The sequence below is a fragment of the Trachinotus anak genome, unplaced genomic scaffold (genome assembly GCF_046630095.1).
Source record: "Trachinotus anak isolate AG129_WGS33_773 ecotype Australia unplaced genomic scaffold, CSIRO_AGI_Tana_v1 ptg000013l, whole genome shotgun sequence".
Lineage (NCBI taxonomy): Eukaryota > Metazoa > Chordata > Actinopteri > Carangiformes > Carangidae > Trachinotus > Trachinotus anak.
The window spans coordinates 20018290-20041435 of NW_027273864.1; the positions used below are offsets into that span (position 1 = coordinate 20018290).

Here is a 23146-nt window from a genome sequence, read left to right on the forward strand (position 1 = left end):
GACTGCATTTCTTCCCCAGTCACCATCACATCATTGTATTGGCTGATGACCAGGATACTCACTTGTGAGTACCAAGAGCAAGCGTATGCTAACCCTGCAGTTCATTCAACGGCCACCGTTGTCATTAATAACAAGGATTTTCTGAATGTTACACATAGAACCTTTAAAATTATGTTTCTAAATGTTTATTGCATTATAGCTATTCCTGAAATGTTGTCCCAGGTTACTCAAGATGATCTACAGACTTCAATATGATATCTGTTCAGAATGGTTGCTAATAAAATAATGAAATGTAACTATAGATATGAGGAGTAAAATGTATTGCAGAAACATACACTTATGCAGAGTCAGTGCGCCGGTCTAATGCCAAACAGTACTAAACACCACGGAAAAGGTTGTTCTTTTTTTTTTTTGTGTCTGTGTTGCTGAAACCATCTCTGGCCCACAGGTTGAAAAGTAAAGGAAGCTTTTGTTCTGAACAGTGTGAGTGGGAGGCAAAGGCAAAGTACAGTGCATGCTGTTAGTCATGAAAGATTAGCACATCTTCTGCTCACCTGAGTGAGAATATCCAGTTGACCTATGATGTGTTCCAGGGTGCTGGCCAGACCAGGGGGGACGCCTCCATCTGAAGTGTGGGACTGGGATGAATGCTGCGGTAAACCCTGGGTCTGTGTCTGACGGGTGGTGGAGGAACTGGTGCTGGGGTTTTTGTAGGTGTGGGAATGAGTCGCTCTACTGTGGCTGCCACTGCGACTGCTGCTCTGAGTGTAGGCAGCGGTTTGTGAGTCCTGTCTGTTAAAATGTTCTGACGGGTCAGAGGTCTGAAAACAGAGAGAAAGGAGGGTGAAGAGCTGTTAAAAAATCAGATGGTGTCTGATGTGTTTTACATACAATATGGTATTGATACAAGAACCTCTGCTTGGAGGGGTGTAGAGGGATGAGTCACTGACATAGAGTTGTGTGGGGGGGACCCAATAGCCGAATGGTTAGGGCGCATATCATGTGGGAGCAAATGTTCTTAGCAGGCGTGTACCCGGTTTGACTCCGGGCAGTCGGACTCTTTGCAACATGTCATTCTGCTACTCTCTGTCCCAATTCCAGTCACTGTCCATTATCCTATACATAAAGGCTTACAAATGCCCAAAAAATAACATTGAGTTTTGTGAAAAAGTTTGCCAACCCTTGACATATTACATATTTTGTTGATTTTTGAAGTGAAAAGAAGTAAATATAATCCCTGCAGCAAACACAAGTTAAAATAAAACTTTCTCCAAATTAGGATGCACTGTTACTTTTTATTTCATTGACTTCCAAAAACAGAATAAAAATTATTGTGGCATGTGCCAAAGCACATGAAAGCAAAGAAGTCGACTGTTAATCATGGGGGGGTTGGAATATTCTGCTTTGGTGTCTTGTGGCAGCCAGTGGTACATCAAACATTGCAGCCTATAAAGAATAGATTTCACCAAATATCCTGCAGTCAGTCAAGAAACTGAAACTGAAAGGGGGCTGCCCTCTACAACAAGACAATGTTCCGAAGCAAACCTCAAAATCCATTGTGAACTAACTGAAGAAACACAAGCTGAAGCGGCCCTCACAGTCCCCTGACTTGAACAAAAATCTGTGGGTAGATCTTAAACATGCTGTGTGTGCAAACAGCCTAAAAATATCTCACCACTTGAAGTGATTACCAAGGAAGAGTGGGTGAAAATGAACAAATCAAGAACAGAAAGACTGTGTGTTAAGAGTGTGTGTCGCCAGTTAAGAGTGTTTGCAAGCTGTGATATCTGCCAAAGGACTGACTTAGTAGAATGCCCAAACTTTTACAATCAAAGTGTGATACTCCTTTCAGGAACACTGAAATGTGTAACACTATTGACGCCTATATTTTTGATGTTCTATAAGTGTACTCTCCAAAGGGAGATGACTGAAACAGTGAATCAAGGTTGCTATTTATTTCTGAGGAAAACCTTCAGAATCAGTGCCAAGCAACTCTTAAATACTGAAAATAAATAATCTGGTCTTCTTCACCAAGACAGAACAAAGTGCTAAATTAAATAATTTATGAACTGTACACTTGCTTTCTGAGGGGTCATCACCTTGTATTAGTGTGACATAGTTATAGTTGTATAACTGTTGTAATATTAGATCTCCAGACAACAGAATTGAAACTTACTCAACCCATAACATATTTATCAGCAAATGTCTTTTTATATCATTGTATGAGCAACACACTTTGCTCAGAACTTCATCAGGCTCTTTTTATGGGCTGAATGTGTGGGTGATACCACAAACATTTGTGACTCAAATGTTTTTCTGAGCACTTACCACCAACTCTTGCTGCACATATTTCACACAAAACTCTTAATGATTTTTATTGAGCGTAAATGTTCAGGGGTGAATTAAATGTGGAATCTGTTCCAAGTTCGATGCATTCTATCAAGTTCCAATCTAGGTCTGGTAACATAGTCATTTGGTTTTAGAGGGTTGTGACTTGACCAATAACAATTTAACAATAAATACAGATGTATAATTTTCTATAACTAGAAATGTACAACTACTCATTAGATTCATTAGATTACATGTAAAAAATAACTATTGCCAGCATTATGAAGAACATATGTGTACAAAGTCAAAGAAATAACCTTTCATCAAATTATTATGCATTTTGTCATTTTATCAGAAAATATGGATTACAAAACAAAAACATAAGAAACAGAAGATTCACATTTGAGAGGCTGGGCCTGATTCTGAATTATTTTGCTAAATAATGTTAGAACTTAAAATGTGTGCTTCAGATGGAAACCAATTAACATTCACTTTGCTTGAATGGATTTTGTTTCAGTAAAGGAACCTGTTACACTGACTTCAGAGAGTATATGGAGTCAAAAGAGGGAAGCTGTTGACTCTCTCTTTCTCACACTCACACACACCGCCACTCAGTCTGCCTGTGTTGTGATTAATTCAATGAGACATAAACACATGAAGGTTAGTGACCACATTTCTCCATTGCCATGTCTATGTGACTAAAAACTGTGTGCGCACATCTATAGGTTTCTCCATATTTCTGTCTGTCTCTGCAGACCTCTGTCTGGTTGTGAGGACTAGTGGGTGTGTGTGTGTGCATCTGCTCCAAGACAACATCTCTTCTGCATCTCAGCAAGGGAGACAACAACTGTTTTACTCATCACTGCACAACAGGAAATCTATTCACACTCAGCTAAACATGTTCAAGACTGCAGTGTCAAACTGTGCCCTTCCTAAATGAAGCCAGATGAGCAGAGTTATCAGCTGTCGCCTGGCTCGACAAATTGTCCACAGACAGAGGTAATACATCCTGCCACAATCAAAGGGGCCGTGTCATGTACAGTGCACTATAACATGTTCCTTGATAGGCCATATTACAGAAACAGAAAACATATGTTTCATGGAAAGCCATTTCACTAATTGTGACATTCCTTGACTGAAACTATTTTACCCTCTGAACCCCAAAACCCACCAATGGGTTTGACAGGCAAAAATTAAACCATTTATTACTGTATTACTGTAAAAACAGAGAGTATCCTCAGATTTTCAAATTTCCAATGGTCCTCAAAGTAATAATTTGTGAAAAAACAACCAGATCTAAGCTTAACATTTTGATATTTCATCAAAATAACTTTATGCCACATGTCTCATTAAAAATTTTGCCAAAAATGAACAAATGATACAAAGTGCAAAATTGTAGGCCTTGGATATTGAATGAAGTAATATGTAAAAAACAAGATCCCAGTAAATAGCAGAAGAGAAACTCACTGCCCTTAAATATGTTGCTGCCAACTTGTTATTACACAGTTGGTTCAGCACTCAATATGGTCTCAGTGCACTACATAGTGCAGTAGTTAATTCCAATGTAGAGGAGAGAAACTATCCAATTACTTTGTTTTTGGCCAAAATCAAAATGTACCTGTGACATTGTGCACACCAGTTTATGTGGCTGTCACTGTCACCAGTGTCACAACTGTGTTACCAGGCTCTGAGATCCCATATTTCCTGGGAATTCTCTCTGAATTTTTAGTATGAGTGCTTGTGTGTCTGTATGTATCTGTGTGTTTGTAAACTGAAGGATACTGCATGTGCCGAGAAAAGACACCTTCTCCAATCCTCATTGTAGCTTTCTCTCACATCTTCAAACCTGACATTGCCATTATTATAGTAATATAACTAGATCACCTTTTCACCTCATGCCCTTTATTACAATTATTCACCAAGCTAAAATGCTTTATATTTTAGAATAGTCAAAAAGTATTTTTTAGATTAAGTAAACAAAGTAGAGTAATCTTTGAACAGAATGTTCAAATGTTGATGATTTGACAAGTACGTTAATTAGCCATTGTGTTATGATGGCGGCATGGAGTGAATTTTCTTTCACTACCACTGTTCACAAAAGAAAATGATGATGACATTGATATTTTCCTCTTTGAATTTTTCAGTCTGCATCTCAGGCTTGAACAAATAAGTGAGAAATGTGAAGTCACAATATCAAAATATTGTCATATTGTCACAAACGATTTCACTGAAACATACAAAATAAATATATTCAAAGTATGAGCTACATCATCATCAGGTATTGTGCAGAAGCTCCAGGTGAAACATTCTACATTGTAATTAGCTTGTGAACCTCATAAATAAAAACAAAAAGCACAGTATCTGTACATTTTTTTCTCTGCCTCTCTAATTTACTGTTCTGATCTTCTGCTGGTGGTTGTACAAAGACAGGGGGAAAAGAGAGACAGTGAGAAAGAGAGAGAAAGAGAGAGAGAGAGGGACAATAGAGCAGTTCTGCTGAGCCTACAAGCTCCACCAAGACTGGATTAACTCTTGTTGAGAGTGCGACTTATAGCTTTGTATTAAAACAGCTGCTTAAACACACATACATCAAGCACCAGTCCACACATTAACACGCATCCTCATACAGAAAAGCAGAGGCAAACATAGATGTAGGCATATGTGCATACATGTATGCACTAGGTGTCACAAACACATACACAGGATTTGTCACTAGGTGCATCAAAAAATAAATAAATAAATCTAGCGAAAAAGGCGCTGAGTTATCAACAGCTTGTTCACACTAAATCATTTTGAAAGAGTGACGACCAATGGGATGTTACCTCACTAACCTCACTAACCTTGTCACAGGCTGACCTGTGGTGTAACTTCATCACTCAGTCTTATAAACAACAACAACAACAAAAAAAAGATTTAGGACAAAATATTTACAAATTTCAACAGATATACTGTTTTGTTACAAGAATCCCTGTGTTTGGTGGTTTTTTTCATCTTCTACTCTCATCACATTGGATTAAAAAAATTTGCACAAATCACTTGTTAGACATTTTTTTTCATTGTATGCTTAACAATCAAAACTGAATTGTGTTATCATCGCTAAACTGTTTGTCTTTCAGGTTAGTCATGAAAAGGTAAAATGGCTTACACAGTGTACCATTGTGGGTCTAATCCGCCTTATTACATAGCATCCTTTGCAATGTGACATGTACATAGTGATGTTGATGCTAAAACAATATATTGCTCTGCAAACTCAACACGTCCTGTACCGTCGTAGTCTTACGTGAGGCCAGGGAAAACCCTGATACGCAAAAGTGTACACACATGCTCAGGCAAACACAGAGCACACAGTAACCACCCTCCTAATGAATCACCTGGAGTGGAAAAACCAACAGTGGAAAATTTCCTGAGGCCCAAATTAAACTCTTAGTCTGACACAGCCAGCCATCAATACAGCCTGCAAGCTGCATGCAAAACCATTCATCTCGCTACATGCATTCAGACACACACACACATTCACACGCACTTGAAATTTCCTGAGAATTAAGCAGGAAAGTGAAGAGAAGTGAAACATGTATATAAAGAGACAGACAAGTTTAAAATGAAATTTCTTTTTTGCTTCAGCAGCTGGTTCCTTCATCACGTTTATTATCAGTAGGATGTTGTAACTGAACCAGATTAAGACAAATTCACCTGAAACACAAGTTGATATGACTGATCTGAGCGGAGGACACTGAAACTTGAAAAATCCTTCAGTATAACTCTCACAATATAGCAGTGAGGTCATTTACTGATAGTTCAACGACCAAGTTCAACCTCATGTAACAACAACCATCTGCCAAGCTTAAATTCTTCCTGAATTCATCCTGAAACTCTTCCAGCTCCAGAGGTGCTGTTGTGCATTTGACCCTTTATGTGTGAACAACAGCGGCGACTGCGCTTGTAACAGTAAGAGCTTCCAGTCGAGAAAAAGTGATGCTGTTTACTCATATTAAACTAACAGTTCTGAGCTATGGACAACTACAATTCATTTTGCACCAGTGCCAGGATTCTAGTCTAATGCATCCTTACTCACACCTAAATGTAACTGGGCCATCATTAATATAGTTAGTTAGACCTGTGCTTTGAAATGTTAAAATGTCAACTGTCAAAATGTTAACTGAAAAATAGGACTTTCCTACACTTTCAAAGGATTCTTATGATTTCAAGATTGGTACAAAATGCTGACAATTAGAAGAGGAACTAAGACCAAACAGTGAACAGTGCTGTTTTATTATTCCTCTTAGGCTGAACTCTTAATCATTTTTATATCAAAATGTCAATTTGAAAAAGTGCAATTTTTTAAATTAGAAAACAATTTCTGTTTATAAAAATATATCTTGAAATGTAGCAAGTGATGGTTTAAAGAGCAACTGCAACATAATTTATATTGTGTGTAAAATCATCATTTTCTGTTCAAATTAAACTAGCTTTAGTTTGTCTCATCAAACTGCATAGTAGTGTAGTGTTAGTGGAATCTTGAATGTGATGTCATACTCAATTATCTATAGGAAGAGGCCAAATACTGTGATTAACAATAATATGGATCTAGTAGTACAATGTGTGTTGACACCAGCTGTAGCTATTTAACAGGCCCAGGGCTTTTAATTGGCTGTTAAAGATCAATGTCTGTGTTTTGCTTAAAATTCATGCCAATCATCCAGACCCGCCTTCTCCTTTACATTACACAGATGGCATAGCTGATGATAACAGATCTTGTTGTTCTGACTCTGAAGAAGTATTTTTATACATACAGTGTAAAAAGCATTTTCCAAGCAGGCAAGAAAAACAGAGGTGAATGTCAGTGTCCACATTCAGCATCTTTCCATCCGACAATATTTCTGTCTTTGATTGAATAGGAGGCGGATAAGTGTGTGTGTGTGTGTGTGATAATGTAACCAAAGGATGTAGATAACTCAATTCACCAACTGCTGACATCTCACATAATTACAGAGGAACAAACATTTTATGACAAACTGCTAGTGATGCTTTCCCAATTAAAGTTAAATAACATCCGGTTTAAAATCGATTCAGACACATTTGGAACATGACTGGTGGTGGTGATCAACTCTTCATTCCCATTTTCCACTACTCTCTTACTGGTTCCCTTACTCTTTCTTTATTAACTCTTTTTTCAAACCACTTTCTTTCCTCTCATTCGCTAGTCTTTTGTTTGCCTCCATTCTTCTCCCAGTTTGTGCCAATTTCTCCTGATTACCAGCTCTTTCGATGAACCTGTCTTTAGTGTAACAAGGGTGAACAGGTGTCTGTTAATGGCTTTCATTTTCTCTCTTTTCATTATTCTCTTGCTTCTGCTTCCCATCTCAATTTTTTCCTTGCTCAGTGTGCTCATGTTGTCTAGCTCGCTCACGTGTTCACCCTGTTTTCCCATTTCCCCTACCTTTCACTCTCCCTCTCCCTGTTCTTTTCTGATGCTCTTTCGCTCCACTAGACCATTAGGCTCTCTTTAACTCCATTGCTATCTTGTCTTCAACACTCCCTTGTCACACCCCCTGCCTTTCCCTCTCTTGCCCGCTCTCTATCCCCTGCTGTCAAACGCATTCAACTCCCGCTGTCAGAACACCACCACCTGTCTTTCCATAGCAGCACCTTAAAGATGCACACTCGCAACCACAAACTGCAGTCTACAGTGTGATGCTCTGTGCTCTTCAATACATCCACGCTGGGTGGATTGTTTCATGGCTTCCACAGCTGTTGTGTCTTTAATTAAGAATGCTGGTAAAGTTGAGCATAGTGACAGCTCCTGTAAGTGAATAAAATAATGGTAAAGGAGATAGAAGTTCAAGCAGCTACTGCAGTCTCCAAACCCCCTCCCCACTCTCCAATCCACATCCTAAAGCTGAGCTGAGCGGTGCAGTGGTGTGTGTGTGTGTGTGTGTGTGTGTGTGTGTGTGTGTGTGTGTGTGTGTGTGTGTGTTTTGAGCTGTGAAGGGAGGCCTGCTGTGAGTGTGCAGCTCGTCTGTCTGCACACGTGAGTGGGAGAAAGACCCAGATGTGAAGCTAGAGACAGGAAGGGAGGAGGGGGCAGGGGTGGGGGTGGATGGAGGGATTAGGGTGGATGTGATCAGAGAGAGCTGATCTGCCTGTCAGCAATGGTTGGCACTCACGCACACGCACACACGCATACACACACACACACACACACACACACACACCCACACACACACACACACACACTGATGTATCTATTCTCACACAATGAAGCAGCGGGAAATAAAGGTTTGCTCAGTTCTGTTGAGCAGAGACACAGCCTGACCGAACCACACACACTCAATCTTCAGCTGGAGAGACCTCATTTTAAACCTGGCTTATTGTGTTTAACAAATAGGCCTACATGTTCCTGGTACAGTGCCCATCATTGGCAAATTATCATGGAGCTTCGTATCCAAGTACATTAAAGGATCAGCACATCAAATTAGCTTCTTATGAATTCCCTGTGGATATGATTCTGAGAGGGCAGAACACATGGGTGGCCTTTGCCTCTGTATGAATAAACACAGCATTACTGTCTCCTTGGTCAATTTCTTCCTGATGAAATGAATTATAGCCTTACATTATTGTGTAATACTGGATGTTCGGCATAGTGAGAAGGGATGGTTTTAACACCTAGGTCACGTTACATAATTTAAACAGAGAATGGAGGGCTGAAGTCCTGCCTCTGTGCCGGGAGCCTCAGCCGACAATTGTCTCAAAATAGATTCTTCACTGTACTTCCTGTAAAGTAAATCTTAGTAAAGTAAATTTGAAAGAAAAAAAATATTATTTACAAGCATACAAATACAACATATCCCATGAGTCTTAGCCACAGTAGTGCTGTCAAGGTCACATGGAAGCTGTACAGTAGTTGTTGTATGCTGTTCTGGACAAATGGGAAAGATATTTCTTAATGTAAGAGAGGTTATGTCCTTAGACCTTTCTCAATCTCATCATCAGCCACAGCCTGAGTAGTGTTCCAATTCAAAGCACATAACTAGCCACGTTCAGTCAAGTGTTCTTGCTAAGCCTTTTTCATCAAGGGTACTTCGGGTGATGACTTATGTGGACATGTGGAGATTTTCAGCCAGGCACAAAGCTGTTGTAATTTTTGTCTTCAGCTGTTATTATGTCACTTTATTAAGTTTTGATGTTTTGTCAGATGAGAAAATAACCATTTAGATTTCAATTATGTGGTCAATGCATGCAAATAATGGCTTCTCTAAAACCGTTTTCAATCATGTGCAGATGTGACTGCTGGGTGAGACCGGCCAGTCATCTCAGCACCTCACAGCCTGGATGCCAAGATGACCAGCCAGTCAACATCTGGCGTCATCCCAGGTAGAACAGTCTTATCTCAGTAAGCCTATTGGTAATTTACTGCTGTCTCTGATGTCTCCATAATGTTTTGATATGTGATGGGTATGCCTCTCAGGTATTACTGCTGTAGCAACTTACATAGTTGCAGTAACAGCTACTTTACTTCTTAGTTCAGAGAGTGTCTGCAAAAACCTGCCTATTTGGTTTGCTTAGTTAGGCCTAGTTTTACTTAACTGACTTTGTTACAAGACAAATATAGTTTGAGTTTTCTTAGGCACTTTTTCTTAGACACTTAGACAAACTTTCAATTTCTAATACTAATATTACAGGTTTCTGATATAAAGTGTAATCTTGAGGGCAAACAGTCAGATAATATTCACTTCTGTGCATCTCTTTAATTAGGCCACAGTCTGGTATTTGGTTGTATGAGTGGCAGTGGTTTTCCACAACTCCTTTCATGGTTTCTCTCAGCCAAACAACATCCTGTTTACTTACTGTGCCTCTCTGAAAATAAGTCAATTTATAACAGCACATTAGATCCACTTTTCGTATATTAAAGTACCTCTGTTTTTTTCCTCTCCCTATAAACTCATAAAACCTTTGAATACTCTTTCCAAGAGAGAAGAAAATGAACACATTTATACGAGCTGGTAACATTTTTCTCTTCTCTGCTCTCAGGCGACACGTGTGTGAGACTCGCGGCAGTTTATGAGAGATGAAAGGGCCTGTATTAATAATAAATTATGAATGGATAAATTATACATGAAAAGGAGAATCTAGGAAGCTGGCACTTCGAGGTGCAGCTGTCACCATTATTTTAAATGTTACAACCAGCAGATAACGATTCATAAAAGACGATGAAAGAAATGTCAATAGAAACTACCTTAGGTTAATTAATGAGGTTGGTGTTTGTGTGTGTGTGTGTGTGTGGGAATACTGTCTAACTATCAATGAATACAGTATTATTTTATTTTTACATTATCTGAATATTTCTCATAGCAGTCAAATTTAGTAGAAAAATTAAAGTAGAAAAGATATTAGTAGATATTAACTAATGTGTGAAGTAGAATCTATTATTATCGTTTTAACCATTTTAAACATGTATCTTTATGATATTGATGTGTCAAAGCTGAGTGATTTGTTTGCACATGATGCCTGCCACTGACTAAGAAGCTTTCATGGTAAAAGCAACATTAGTAACATGTTTAACCAACAGGCAAACCACTAAAAGGTGCCACCAATCCCAGGTTGGACCTGTCACCAGGTCTGGTTCTGTCTTTGCTCTCCCCATCAGTCAAAAAGAAAATGTAGCCAACCCATCATTCCAGCCAGGTGAACTTGTTGCCTTTGCAGAAATTGAAAAACACATTAAGGGATCAATTGGATATGGAGTTGGAACTGACCACTTTGTTTACAGATGGCCTTTGCATTCATTATTTTTCTACATCATGCATTCATAGCTCTGTGTTTTGAATCTACTTAGCCATTGAACTTGTTTGCATTTATTTATCCACAGTCATTTTTTTCTCAGGTTCACCAAAACCTAATTTCCTTAAAAAGAAGAAAACATGTCACTCAGTGGACTGAGATGATTGTTTTTTCAGAAATAAGTGCCAGTAACTTGAGACAGGATTAACCACCACATCCACCATCTTAAAGGAAATTCTCAACCCACAGGAAACACTGAGCAGCACATCTCATAATGATACCTGCTGGTATTTTTAAACCTGTGTCTTATTCTCATAATTGTTGTCAATTTAACTATGTAGGTTACTGATCCTGACTTTTGTTACCAATATTTTATTATATCATATAATTTGCTACTTTATATGTCAACTCTCAGCTTGTTTCAGAGACAACTATCTGAAATGTTTATTTAACTTTTCCCACAATTACGAGTACAAGACCCTGATTCAAAAATATCAGAACTTTCCCTTTAGCTGTCCACGCATGTTTTTGTTTATATACAGCAGTTAAATCTCTAGTAGTTAGTGGACATATATGACTAGTTTTACAACAAATCCATCACATACAGCAAAAATATGTTTACCATCACATAAACGTGTGTCTTGTCAATACATTTATTTTTTTAGAGGAAAGAGAGGCATCACAAACACCAGAGTTGAAATGTCTTATAGCTAATTTCTTAATCAAGCAGATGTGAAGTATTGCCTTTCCTTTAGTGCTGAAGCTTCAGACATATGTATTTGAAAAACCATATTCCCCAAAAAACAGCCTCAGTAGGGTTATACAAAAACAGTAGTTCTCAGAAAAAGAGGACAGATTTCCTATATTGTACTAATCGTCTCTCTCCACATGATCCAGCTGCCCATTTGATAATCACCCTTTGAGGCAAGTCTGTAATAAAGCCTGTCAAGTGGAAGAGCTATTAAAATCAATTTACAATTTTGTATCCCAGCAGCAAGGAAGTCGGATAGAGAGGAAAAAAGGGCACTAAAGGGTCCACTGATGGCATTAAGAAAACAGGTGTTTTAAGGACATTAAAAGAAGTCGACTGTTCAAGTCAATTTTAAGAAGAAGTTAGAAATAATCACTTTCATGGGTAATACTGCTTAAAACACTTCAAAATACATTTTCCCATTATCAGGCCAAAGTTGACTGTTGAAGCTTTCTGATAAGTGTGATTCTATTCTGAGCCACTGGTTAGACTAAGGTGTTAAAAAAATATATATATATATATCAATCAAAGAACATCTAATTCTATTGTTTACTGTGGAAACTTTTTCTTAAATCTTTTGTAAGTAAGTATCAGTGTAACAACATCTTACTGCTGGAACGCAGCTTCAGCCAAACCAAAAAACCTCCATGTGTCTGACTTTGAGGCAGACAACAAACATGATATGAGAAATACAATACATTAAAAGAAATATTAATTTGTTCTTTACAGTTGTATTTTACCCATATCAATTTTAAGTATTCTGTGCTCTATGTACTGTGGTCATCAAGATTTGCTAATTAGTTATTAAGTCATAGGTTTTAAAAATGTAAACTAACCATTAAGTTCAAAGAAGTTAACCCTGCAGGCACGAAGCTGGCCACTGACGTCATTAGATGTTGGTATTTAGTTGAATGTAGGTTATGACGTTGGGTGACCAAAATTCTATGTAAGAACAACGTCTAATGCCAACGTTAATTTGATGTAGAATACTGACGACAGCGGACGTTGATATTTTGTTAGTTTTAAGTTGTGTTGTTCAGTAACCAAAATCCAACGTCTCCAATTGTGACATGTCAAGATAATCTTGACACAGAAATATCAACATTCTAGTCTTCAGCAAAACTCAACCTCTACTAAACATCAGCTAAACATCACAATGTCAGTTAATGAATGTTCGGCTTTGATGTCAACCCGATTTTCATTTCCAACAAAAAATTCAATAGAGTGGTTAGAGTCAAATGTCTTTCTGATGTTGTATTGACATCCAGTGCCAGGAGGGAAGATTCAATACCAGTTTAATGACAGACCACCCCACATTTGTTAATTAGCAGTCATTATGAGGACAGGCAGCATCAGTATAGGTGGATGTACACTTGTAGCAGAGAGATCAATAAGATAAAGGAGAGACAGGACAGTCGTGTGTGTGTGTGTGTGTGTGTGTGCGCATGAGGACCTTGGCTATGCCCTTGTTGATGTAAGTAACACTGTAGCAGCCAAAGGGCTCAAAATCCAAACCGTTTCATGAGGTTACCTTGCCAGTCTGTGACACCCTGTACCTTTGTGTGTGTGTGTGTGTGTGTGTGTACAAACCTTCGTATTATTGTTATGAGGACATTTTAGTCAGTCCTCACAACTTCATATGGCTGCTTAAGAATTAATACTTGGTTTTAGGGTTGGGGTTAGGGATTTACTTGCCATGGTTGAGCTTGGGGTTGTGGGACTAGGAAATGCATTACATCAATGAGAGTCCTCACAATTTCAGAAAGACCAACATGATGTGACCACGTGAAATCCGACAAAGTCTTTCAATATTTAAAAATCACTAATGACTGCACTCCTCTCTCACTTGCTATTTGCTTCGATTTGTTTATCTTTTGGTCTCAATGTTTGGTCTCAGTCTTTGTGCATATTCTTTAAGACTTTTTTCTCTTAGCCTAACTAGCCAAAGTGGAACAAGGCTAGGACACAACCTATCACATCATATTTTCAGCCTGTTTCAGCCCTTTATCTGTTTGCTTCTCTCTTACTCTTTGTGCTCACACATACAGTATTTTAATACAACTGAATTCTCAGTAAAACTGTAAATGTTCTTTTACATGCTTTTCTGTTTCTTTCAGACAACAGAAAAAGTATGAAATTGTATAAACACAATGTATAAAATGACCACTCGGAGAGAAAGTTAAGTTAAGATATTTTGTCTCTTACACAACACAGTCTCCCACTAAATGGTGCACCTTTATTCTGCCTCGCTGTTCTGTATAAAAGGTACAAACATGGAACAGGGGGTCATTTTTGTTCCGCCTTTAAGAAGTCAGCGGAGGTAGTCACAAAGCCAAATCGACGTGTAAAAGGGGAGAGCCAGCATCGCAGGACAGATGCTGACATGCTGTTATGCAATGCATCTGATTCCACAACGCCAGCATGCTATCTAAAATCACACATGAGCAACATTACACTGGCTTCGTTTCATTCAGTGTAAAAAGGCAAAGGTGGCATAATGGAGGGTCTTCTTAATGGCAACATAGCAGTAAAAAGTGTAACTGAATTTATTTTGAACAATTTAAGGATACAAAGTCACAGCCTTGAGTCATTTATCAAACCAAAATTAAAAAAAAAAAAATTAAAAAGATTTGATGGTCCCAGCTTCTCCATTGTGTAGATTCTCCATTACCAACTATTTACATCACGGAAAACTAATATTTTGGGGGAGTTGGACTGTTGTTTGGAAAAAACAAAGAATTTGACAATTTCACCCTAGCCTCATGGAAACTGTGAGCAGAAACAGATGAGCATATATTCCTCTACCAGTCTGTCCCTCAGAGCTATAGAGAGTTACAACCACATACTTAAATGTTATTAATCAGTTTCAGCATAGACAGGGTGAAAGTTCATCACTAATTTATCTGATTTCACTGTTTCTGCACCAGCCTAAACTTTCAAGCCAGCTAGCTGATTATTGTAGTTAGTGGCTGTAATCATGCAAATCTAAAACTGTATGACCAATTTACATCCAATTATTATTTTTTTATTTGTAACACGATCATTTTTAAATGGATCCACAAAAAGTTTTTTGACAGTATATTTACTACTCTTTCTCCTTGGACACATTTACACAGTAGCCAGAAAGGGTGTGGTGGAATCAGTGCAAGTAGACTCCTACTGAGAATGATATTTTATTAAATTACTGTCATGAAAATGGAGGAGATGTTGCAACAAAATGGGCTTTGAAGTCTGGAAGGTTTGATTTCCATCTGAATATTTTTACAGTCTAACTGACTTTGGCATTTATTGACTCACATAATATTATCCAAACCCCTTAGTTGTCAAATTGAATAAAAACATTATGATTAAGGATAGTGCAGTATCACATGTACTGCAATGATATTAGGAATAATAACATTAATGTGTTATTAAGTTACGCCTAACATAAAGACAAAAACATATATAAACGTGAGCCATTTTGGAAATGTCAAATGAGGAGTAAGCTTAAAATTTTCATTGAAATCTTTTGTTTTTGTTCATCAGGGCCTCATTTCAGCACCTTAGCTAATTCCTAAAACAAAATAATCACAACAAGTTGTCGCATAACATTAATAATATCTGTCTGAACCCAGTCATTCCTCATCGCTGCCTGTTTGTTTACAATTTAAAAAATTTTTCATCATCATTTAAATTTTTTAAACTCACTTGCAGGATGATAAAATCTAATTATATTTTTACATTAGAGGATGCCATTAGCTGAACAATAATGGATCTATTTCATGTGTTTAGAAGGATGGGGAAAAAAAACGTCCTCTATATCAAAGTGTAGATGTAGGAATAAAGTAAGTATTTCTTGCCCTGCATGTAAGATATGACTGTAGCTTTGGGCTACGCTGCAGACTTCAAAGGAAGGATACGCATGGAGGAAACAAGCCAGCCACACTGGCAGCAGGAAATACTGAAGGGCATCTGTGCATGTGTATGTGTTTCTTTATGTTTACTTTTGAGCCAGTTGACATAGGCATGCAAATGTGTGTCCATACTGGTTTCAATTATTTTGTGCTACTGTTAGCACTTACATACATACAGTAAATAAATCTGCATGCATACTGTACACACCAAACAATATGATTACTCTTTTACAGCATTTTGGAGTGTGAGGGGGAGACATTGTTTACAAATAAGAATAAAGACACACATTTTCAGACAGCCTCTCCTGGAGGACATTCATAGTGCTGGACTTTGTTGTTCACGTGAAAAGTGCCACAAATAGTTGCGTAACAAATGCAAAAAGAGCTAGAGAGTGAAGTTCAATCACTGGCTCCTTATTCACTTCTGCACAGCTGGTCAGTCACTGAGTGAAGTGGGTGTAAATGACGGATTGTTGGCTGCGGAAAGTTAGAGAAATGGCTGGACACAGAACACCCCGCCCCCAATCCAATGTTCAAAAGGTGTGGGATGAGGGGAGCTTCCGAGGCTATCCAGCAATCAAGCAAGCAATTGGGACAGAGTATAAAGCCTGCTCAAGAGGCATACAACAACCTACTGTTTGTACTGTATATTCAGTGTCAAACTATCCAATGAAGTACACCATGCCAAAAAAAAAAAAAAAGCCAGAAGTCGAAGCCAGACAAAACTCATTTTTACACTGGTAAACAATCAACAACTTCCATACAGTTGATACATAGCGTATATGTATAGGTATGCCATAAATTAGATGCATACTGTATGTATGGCCAGATAAAGACAGTACGCATTAAAATATTTATTATAGCAATAAATAGTAATGTGTGCACAGAAGGGTTAGACATGTAAGGGAAAGGAAAACATACTGTATGTGTTATGTGACTTGTGTGTCAGTGTCTAGGATAAAAGTGAATTTGAGGAGCAAAAGGATACATTAAATGCTGGATCTGACTGGGACATCAAAATAGATATACTGTCAGTTCACTATGTTTGTCTGCTGCTGTCTGAACTTACCTGGCTGTGGAGCACAGATGGATTCGAGTTAAAGGGGAAGTGGGCCGTGGAGCTGGCTGGTGGTGCCTGAGCGCTAGAAGCAGTTTTATGTTGTAGCCTGACAGTGTCACCACACTCACTGCAGTCAAAGTTGCTCTTCCACACCATTACCTGTAGGGTGAAAATAAAGTTGTTGCTTATTCGAAAATAATACACCAAAGTCAAATGATCAATAATTGTTCAAAAATTATAAATATACACTGCAGTATCACTATCAGTATGAGGAAGGAACATGATAAAGACCTTTGATTACTAAGACACAAGCAAGCCGATCAGTCTGGTTATATCTGGTTCAATGTTTTAGGATCAGTTAGAAAAAATGGTCAACACCTGTTCATCAGAGCCTCCAGAAGCAAAGTACTCTCCTGTCCTGGAGAAGGCCACACAGGTTACTGGACCCTGCAGGGAGGGAAAGAGAAACAGAGAGATGGAGAATGAAGGTGATAGAAAAGTGAAATCATATCCCAGCTCTGCATTATCATTGTTACAAAGACAAGCAACCTGAAATGCTTAGCTGCAAAACATTCACTCAAGTTGAAAAGAACTGAATTGACCTCTACAACACTGTCAACAACCATTGAACAAAAATGTAACAAGTGCAGCCAGATCTATGCTGTGCAAATATAGTGCAAATCTCATGATGTGGGATAAGAAGATTTGTAAAATAACTTATGAGTCGAGTGACAGATTGATTAATCAGCAATGAATTTGATGACTGTTTGACTCTTTTAAGTCAAATTTCAAGCATAAATGCCAAACATTAATTAAGTCCAAGTGTTAATGACAAAGCATGCCATTTAAATCTTGATCTTTCCAAAATTAGAGTGGATATTTTTTTTTGTACTAGTTCTTGATATTTTATAGACTAAATGATTAGCTGCAGCTCTGAATAATGAAACAATCTCTGTGTAAATTGAGCTGTCTATGTGTTGAATCCATTCATTCATCTTCACACCCTACATATAGTAGCCTTGAATAACATGAATAATTAAATATTTTTTCTCTGCCAAGCAATATACATTTGCTGTGAAGTGTAGGTGTTAATGTAAAACATACACAAAAGTAAACACTACATAATTTAATTAAATACAGAATACAAAACAGTAGTTGCCAGTGACTTCATTGCGCAACTTCCTGTGTAAGCTACTGTTTTAGAAGAGGGAAGAATTAGGAGAAACTGACATTTTATCCAGGTGTGAAACTATAAAATTTATTCATAGATTAGCTGGTAACGGATCGGTGCACAGTTGTTTCGGTATCAGAACAACTCTACTTTAAACCATCTGAGGAAACAAAATTTGCTCAAAACAGAAGCTCTTCAATGTTTATGTGTGTGTGGGTGTGTGGAGGAGGGGTGTGGGTGTGTGGGGCTGCAGCAGAGCAATCAATAACGGAAAGCAGAGACCCAGGTGAGGTGAGGTCACACGTGGTCAGAGCCAAAAAGGATCACCTGGGGATGTCAGGAGTTTGGCATGCAGAGTGCGTGTGGTTGAGTGAGAGTGCTGAACCTGCAGCGCAGACAGGATCCAGGTTTAAAAACACAAAATTCCTGATCTCTCTTGGTTTATTCTTTTCTCTCCCTCACAATGTAGAACGGGGTCAACGGTTACAGCCTGAGCTCTCTGACTGTGTTCAAAGAGAAGATGAAGGAGGGAGCAAACAAAAGACAGGGAAAGAAACGGACAGGGACGCTGCTGGGAAGGAAAAAAAAGGAGCTGTGTCCTGTGGCTGGCACCCAGACAGGCTGGTTTGGGTGAGGAATGGTTTCCCAGAAGCACCTGAGAGAAGCAGACAGTGTCACTATGGCAACGCGACGGCCTGACAGACAGCATGTTCTGTCTCTGCTCTGACTAATGCCTGCTGCCAGGCTGGCACTCGCCATGGCCAGACACACACACACACACACACACACACACACACACACACACACACACACACACACACACACACACACACACACACACACACACACACACACACACACACACACACACACACATAGTCTGACAGGGCAATGAACCTAAATGGCACATTTTTATGTACTGATAAATGAATAGGGATTACAGAAACCAGACAGGCCCCATATGGTGCACTTCATAAACTTATGACTGAAACAACGATTACATGCTCGTACTGGTTTTATATTGTACACTGTTAATTCTTTAAAATATACCTCTACAAGCAGTTATAAATACTTATGGTTACGATACTGTTACATAGTCCACATAGTGATGCAGTCTTGTTATGTTTCTAAAACAATAATCAGTGTGAAGAAGAGTTTATTTAAGTGGTTATGAATGTTTCCAATTACAGTTTATGAAGGAGATATACAGAAAAAGAACAGAAAGCGCTTGCTAGGTACATTGTATTAGCCAGTACTCTATACCAGTACTAAACTTTATAGAGGCTATCAGAATTGGTATTGGTAATTGGTAAGTGCATTAGAGCTGAAACAATAATCTGAATAACTGATAAGCTGATCGACAGAAAAATACTATAATGATATATATATATATATAATCATTTCAATCATTTTGCAAACAAAAATAGTGAAACAATTCAACAAAACATTCTCTACTTCCAGGCTTTCCGGTGTGAGGATTTACTGCTTTCCTTAGTGATATTTTGCTGTAAATGTAATGTTTTTAGTTTTGACCAACAGTCTAAAAAAAACAATATTTTAAGATGTCATCTTTGGCTATGTGAAGTTGGAATGGGCGGTTTTTAAATCAACAATGACAATAATAGTTGCAACCCCAAAGTGCATCACTACACATCTGCTCTTAGGATTTCAAAATATGCATTCTGTGTATCTGTTCTATTTTCTCCTTCTGTAAATACATATTACAAATTTTGCACTCAGGAGCATATTAAGATTCCAACCAATGAAATCTGATTTTTAGATATTTACAGTAAAACCCTGCTCTCATAAAAAACCTGCAGGTCTACTTTTCTCCAACTACAGGATCCCAGTAGGAACAAAAGACCTTCCAATAAAGTGACAAAGGGTCTTTAAAAACTAAAGTGTGCTTAAATGTTAAGTTGAAGACTTACTACATAAAAAGTTTTGGATCACACTGTGAAAATCAGTTGTTAGGCAGAGAAGCAGAGAGACAAATTAACCTAAGTTAACATGTATCTAGCCAGCTAGATAGGATTCTCCCAGGACTTGGTTACCAACGCATTTGTCAAATCCAAAACATTCAAAACAGCAAAACATTCCCCCATGTGTTTTCACATACATTACATGCACACAGCCCCCCCAAAGACATAGCAGAACACATACAAGCAGACACATAAACACACATAAACCGAACAGATGGGGGTCTCTCCCATCTCTAGCTATGCGATTGGAGAGACAATTAACACCCTGTGTGCTCCCAGCACCAACAGATTGGCAGAGTCTTCACTGAGCCAAAAAGAACCACAACAGAAACGGAGACAGTGCAGGAGATGACAAATTTAGAGGTGTGAAGAGAGGGGGGGGGTAGCCTTTTTTTGACAAAGAGAAAAGTCTTGGCAAATGGCTGGAGAGCAGCACAGGTAACACAGACAAAAAAAGACTGAACAAGAATGAAAGACAAGCTACGTGTACAGAGGGACAGATAAACAGACGGACCACATGTGGTACTGGCAAGCCACTGATTTCCACAGCTAGCCAGCAAGCCAGTTCATCAGCTGTTCAAACAAACTGATACAGTCAGCGAGCCGTCCGGCCAACTAGTCCAGCCGGCCAAAATGTGAGTACATTAGATTTAGGAGAAAGGGAGGATGTAGGGGCAAATAGAGAAAAATGATGGTGGCAACACTAAAACATCCCTCAAACACATGAGAACATAGAGAGAGGCGTGTTAAAATCAGAAAAAAAGGACGGGACGGAAACAGAGAGCAGGATAAAGAGAAGAAGAGGAGGAGAGGATCCAGAGGAACGGAGGCAGAATCACAGCTCTGTTTCCTTCCAACAACCCTGAGATGAGTCATCATGAGTGGGCTGCCCGATCGCCTGGCAAGTACTAAAATACACCACATACAAAAAAAGGCATCATATGCACAAACTTGCACACATACACACTTCAGAGAATCAAACATGCACAAAGGAGATTTCAAACACACTCACACATAACTGTCCACACTGAACCCTCCACACACACACACACACACACACACACACACACACACACACACACACACACACACACACACACACGAACAGCAGAGCAGACTACAGACATGACCTGTCGTGATCATGAGCGGGTAAACTGCGCAGTTAGGCCTGTAGGATATCTAAACGGTTTTGGTGCGTGTGTGTCTGTGTATGTATGTGCGTGTGTCTACCTGGTGTCCATGCAGTGTATACAGTAGTTTGCCCTCCACCAGATCCAGTATCTTCACGGTGGAATCACTGGACGCAGTGATGAGGAAATTACCAGCCATGTGGAAAGACAAGCTGTTCACCACACCACTGTGGACTGGAAAACACACACAAACACACACACACACACATCATTAAACATCATTGTGATCAAAATAATGACAATGACAATAACAACAATTATAACTAGGGCTGCACTAATGATTTTTTTCATTATTGATTGTCTGTAAAACTTCAGTCCAGTAATAGTCTGAAACCTTAAGAATACTTAATCTAAAGTAAGAAAAACCAGCAACAGCAAATACTCATATCTGACAACATGGAATCATTGAATATTTGGTATTCTTGGTTGAAAGCAAATGACTTAAATGATCATTCAGTGATAAAATTAGTTGCAGATTAATTTTCTTTCAACAATCCATTGATCGACTAAACTTGGCAGCTCTATTTATGACCCACTACTCTTACTGGGATGATACTGCAATTCAAGACAAAGTATTATTACAAATATAAGATAAAAATATAATGAAAATATGTTGTTGGTAACATCACAACTTAAGTCATTCTATACTTTATTGATTCTAGCAGGGCATTTTGTTTCCCACTTATATCCAGCACCTCAGGCACAGTTAAGAGTACAGTGTCTTGCTCAAGGACACTTCAGAAGGCCAGATGTTGCTAGCATGAATGCTTTGACCCCACTGCTGTACATTGCACTGCCCCAGTTGCAGTGTAACTTGAGAATGTCTCACCATCAGGTTTACATTAGCACATATCATGACGTCAAATGTAGTAGCCTATAGCAAGTAATCGAAACTTCCCCAGACTTGAAATTATTCTTACATGTGGTGAATGGGTTCCTGATGGAGACAAATGAGGACAGCAGCAGACATTTGACAAGTGCCATGGTCCCTCTGCTGGCTGCAATATGCTACGACACATTCTGATATGGCTTAGGTTCATGCAAGGACAAAGAGCTGGGTAAAAATCCCAAATAAACACAAAACCAAATGAATTAACCACTCAACAGCAAGCTAAACAACAACTAAACACACTGTACTGTACTGAATAGAGGCTTTTCTAATCAGGAGGTTTAAACTCTACATTATAAATATTTACCTGGAATTATTTGTGATTACTAATAAATAACAATTCCCATGGGTATCTAACAGTAACTGCACCACATGTTAACCCCAATTTCACACTTTAGGGCTGGCTAAATAGTTAATTAACTACAGCATGTGCAGTGCAGCTCTGTGGAGAGAAGGGGAGAGCAGAGGAGAGGAAAGAAGAGGAAAAGCTTTTATCTTCATGCTTAATCTCCTCAGACAGATGTGATTATCCATTATTAGATCTCACAGCTTAAATCCATTTAGGAGAGCTGATTAGAACAATCAGACTGAGTAGCACACTAACAGAAAAGCATCCACATTTGCTTTATTGAATATGCACAAAATCATGAATCTTTATTACCACTTTAATCGCAAGCTTTAAAGCTTAATTTTATCTTGGTGTTATTTCAGTTATTTGTTGTAAACCTCAGCTCTAGTTTTGACTGTGCTTAAACTTTAGCTGGTGAGAGTGGATGACAACATTCATATAAGCCATATAAGCCCTTCCACTGGGGACGGGAAAAGCGACATACACATACATACATTGGCTAAATTGGAAAAAAAAAAATGTAAGTGTCAAATATTCATTGGCTGAATCCAAATTGTGGTTTTGCTGTGGCAAATGACTTCACTGTAAACAAAATACTACCTTTATACACTTTCTCAGGTGTTTTTACCTTGGTAGTGTTGTAGCATCTTATGGGATCTGATGTCCCACACCTTAACTGAGTTGTCAGTACTGGCAGCAGCAATGCAAGTTCCACTGGGATGGAAATCCACGTGGTTTGCATAACTTAGGAGAAA

The 23146-nt window shown here is 38.6% G+C and overlaps 1 protein-coding gene across 4 annotated transcripts in view; it reads right to left on the bottom strand.

Moving 5' to 3' along the window:
- Positions 1-23146, bottom strand: part of poc1a (POC1 centriolar protein A) — a 51308-nt gene that overhangs the window by 21929 nt on the left and 6233 nt on the right. For all 4 annotated transcript variants that reach the window (XR_011693175.1, XM_071494130.1, XM_071494129.1 and 1 more), the window contains 5 exons: positions 23020-23135; positions 21194-21327; positions 17189-17257; positions 16820-16969; positions 555-821 (listed from right to left, as the gene is read on the bottom strand). Coding sequence is in view for 3 of the 4 variants with exons in the window: in XM_071494130.1 (XP_071350231.1) it covers positions 555-821; positions 16820-16969; positions 17189-17257; positions 21194-21327; positions 23020-23135 (736 nt within the window). In the remaining variant the exon portion in view is untranslated. The remainder of the gene's footprint in view (positions 1-554; positions 822-16819; positions 16970-17188; positions 17258-21193; positions 21328-23019; positions 23136-23146) is intronic.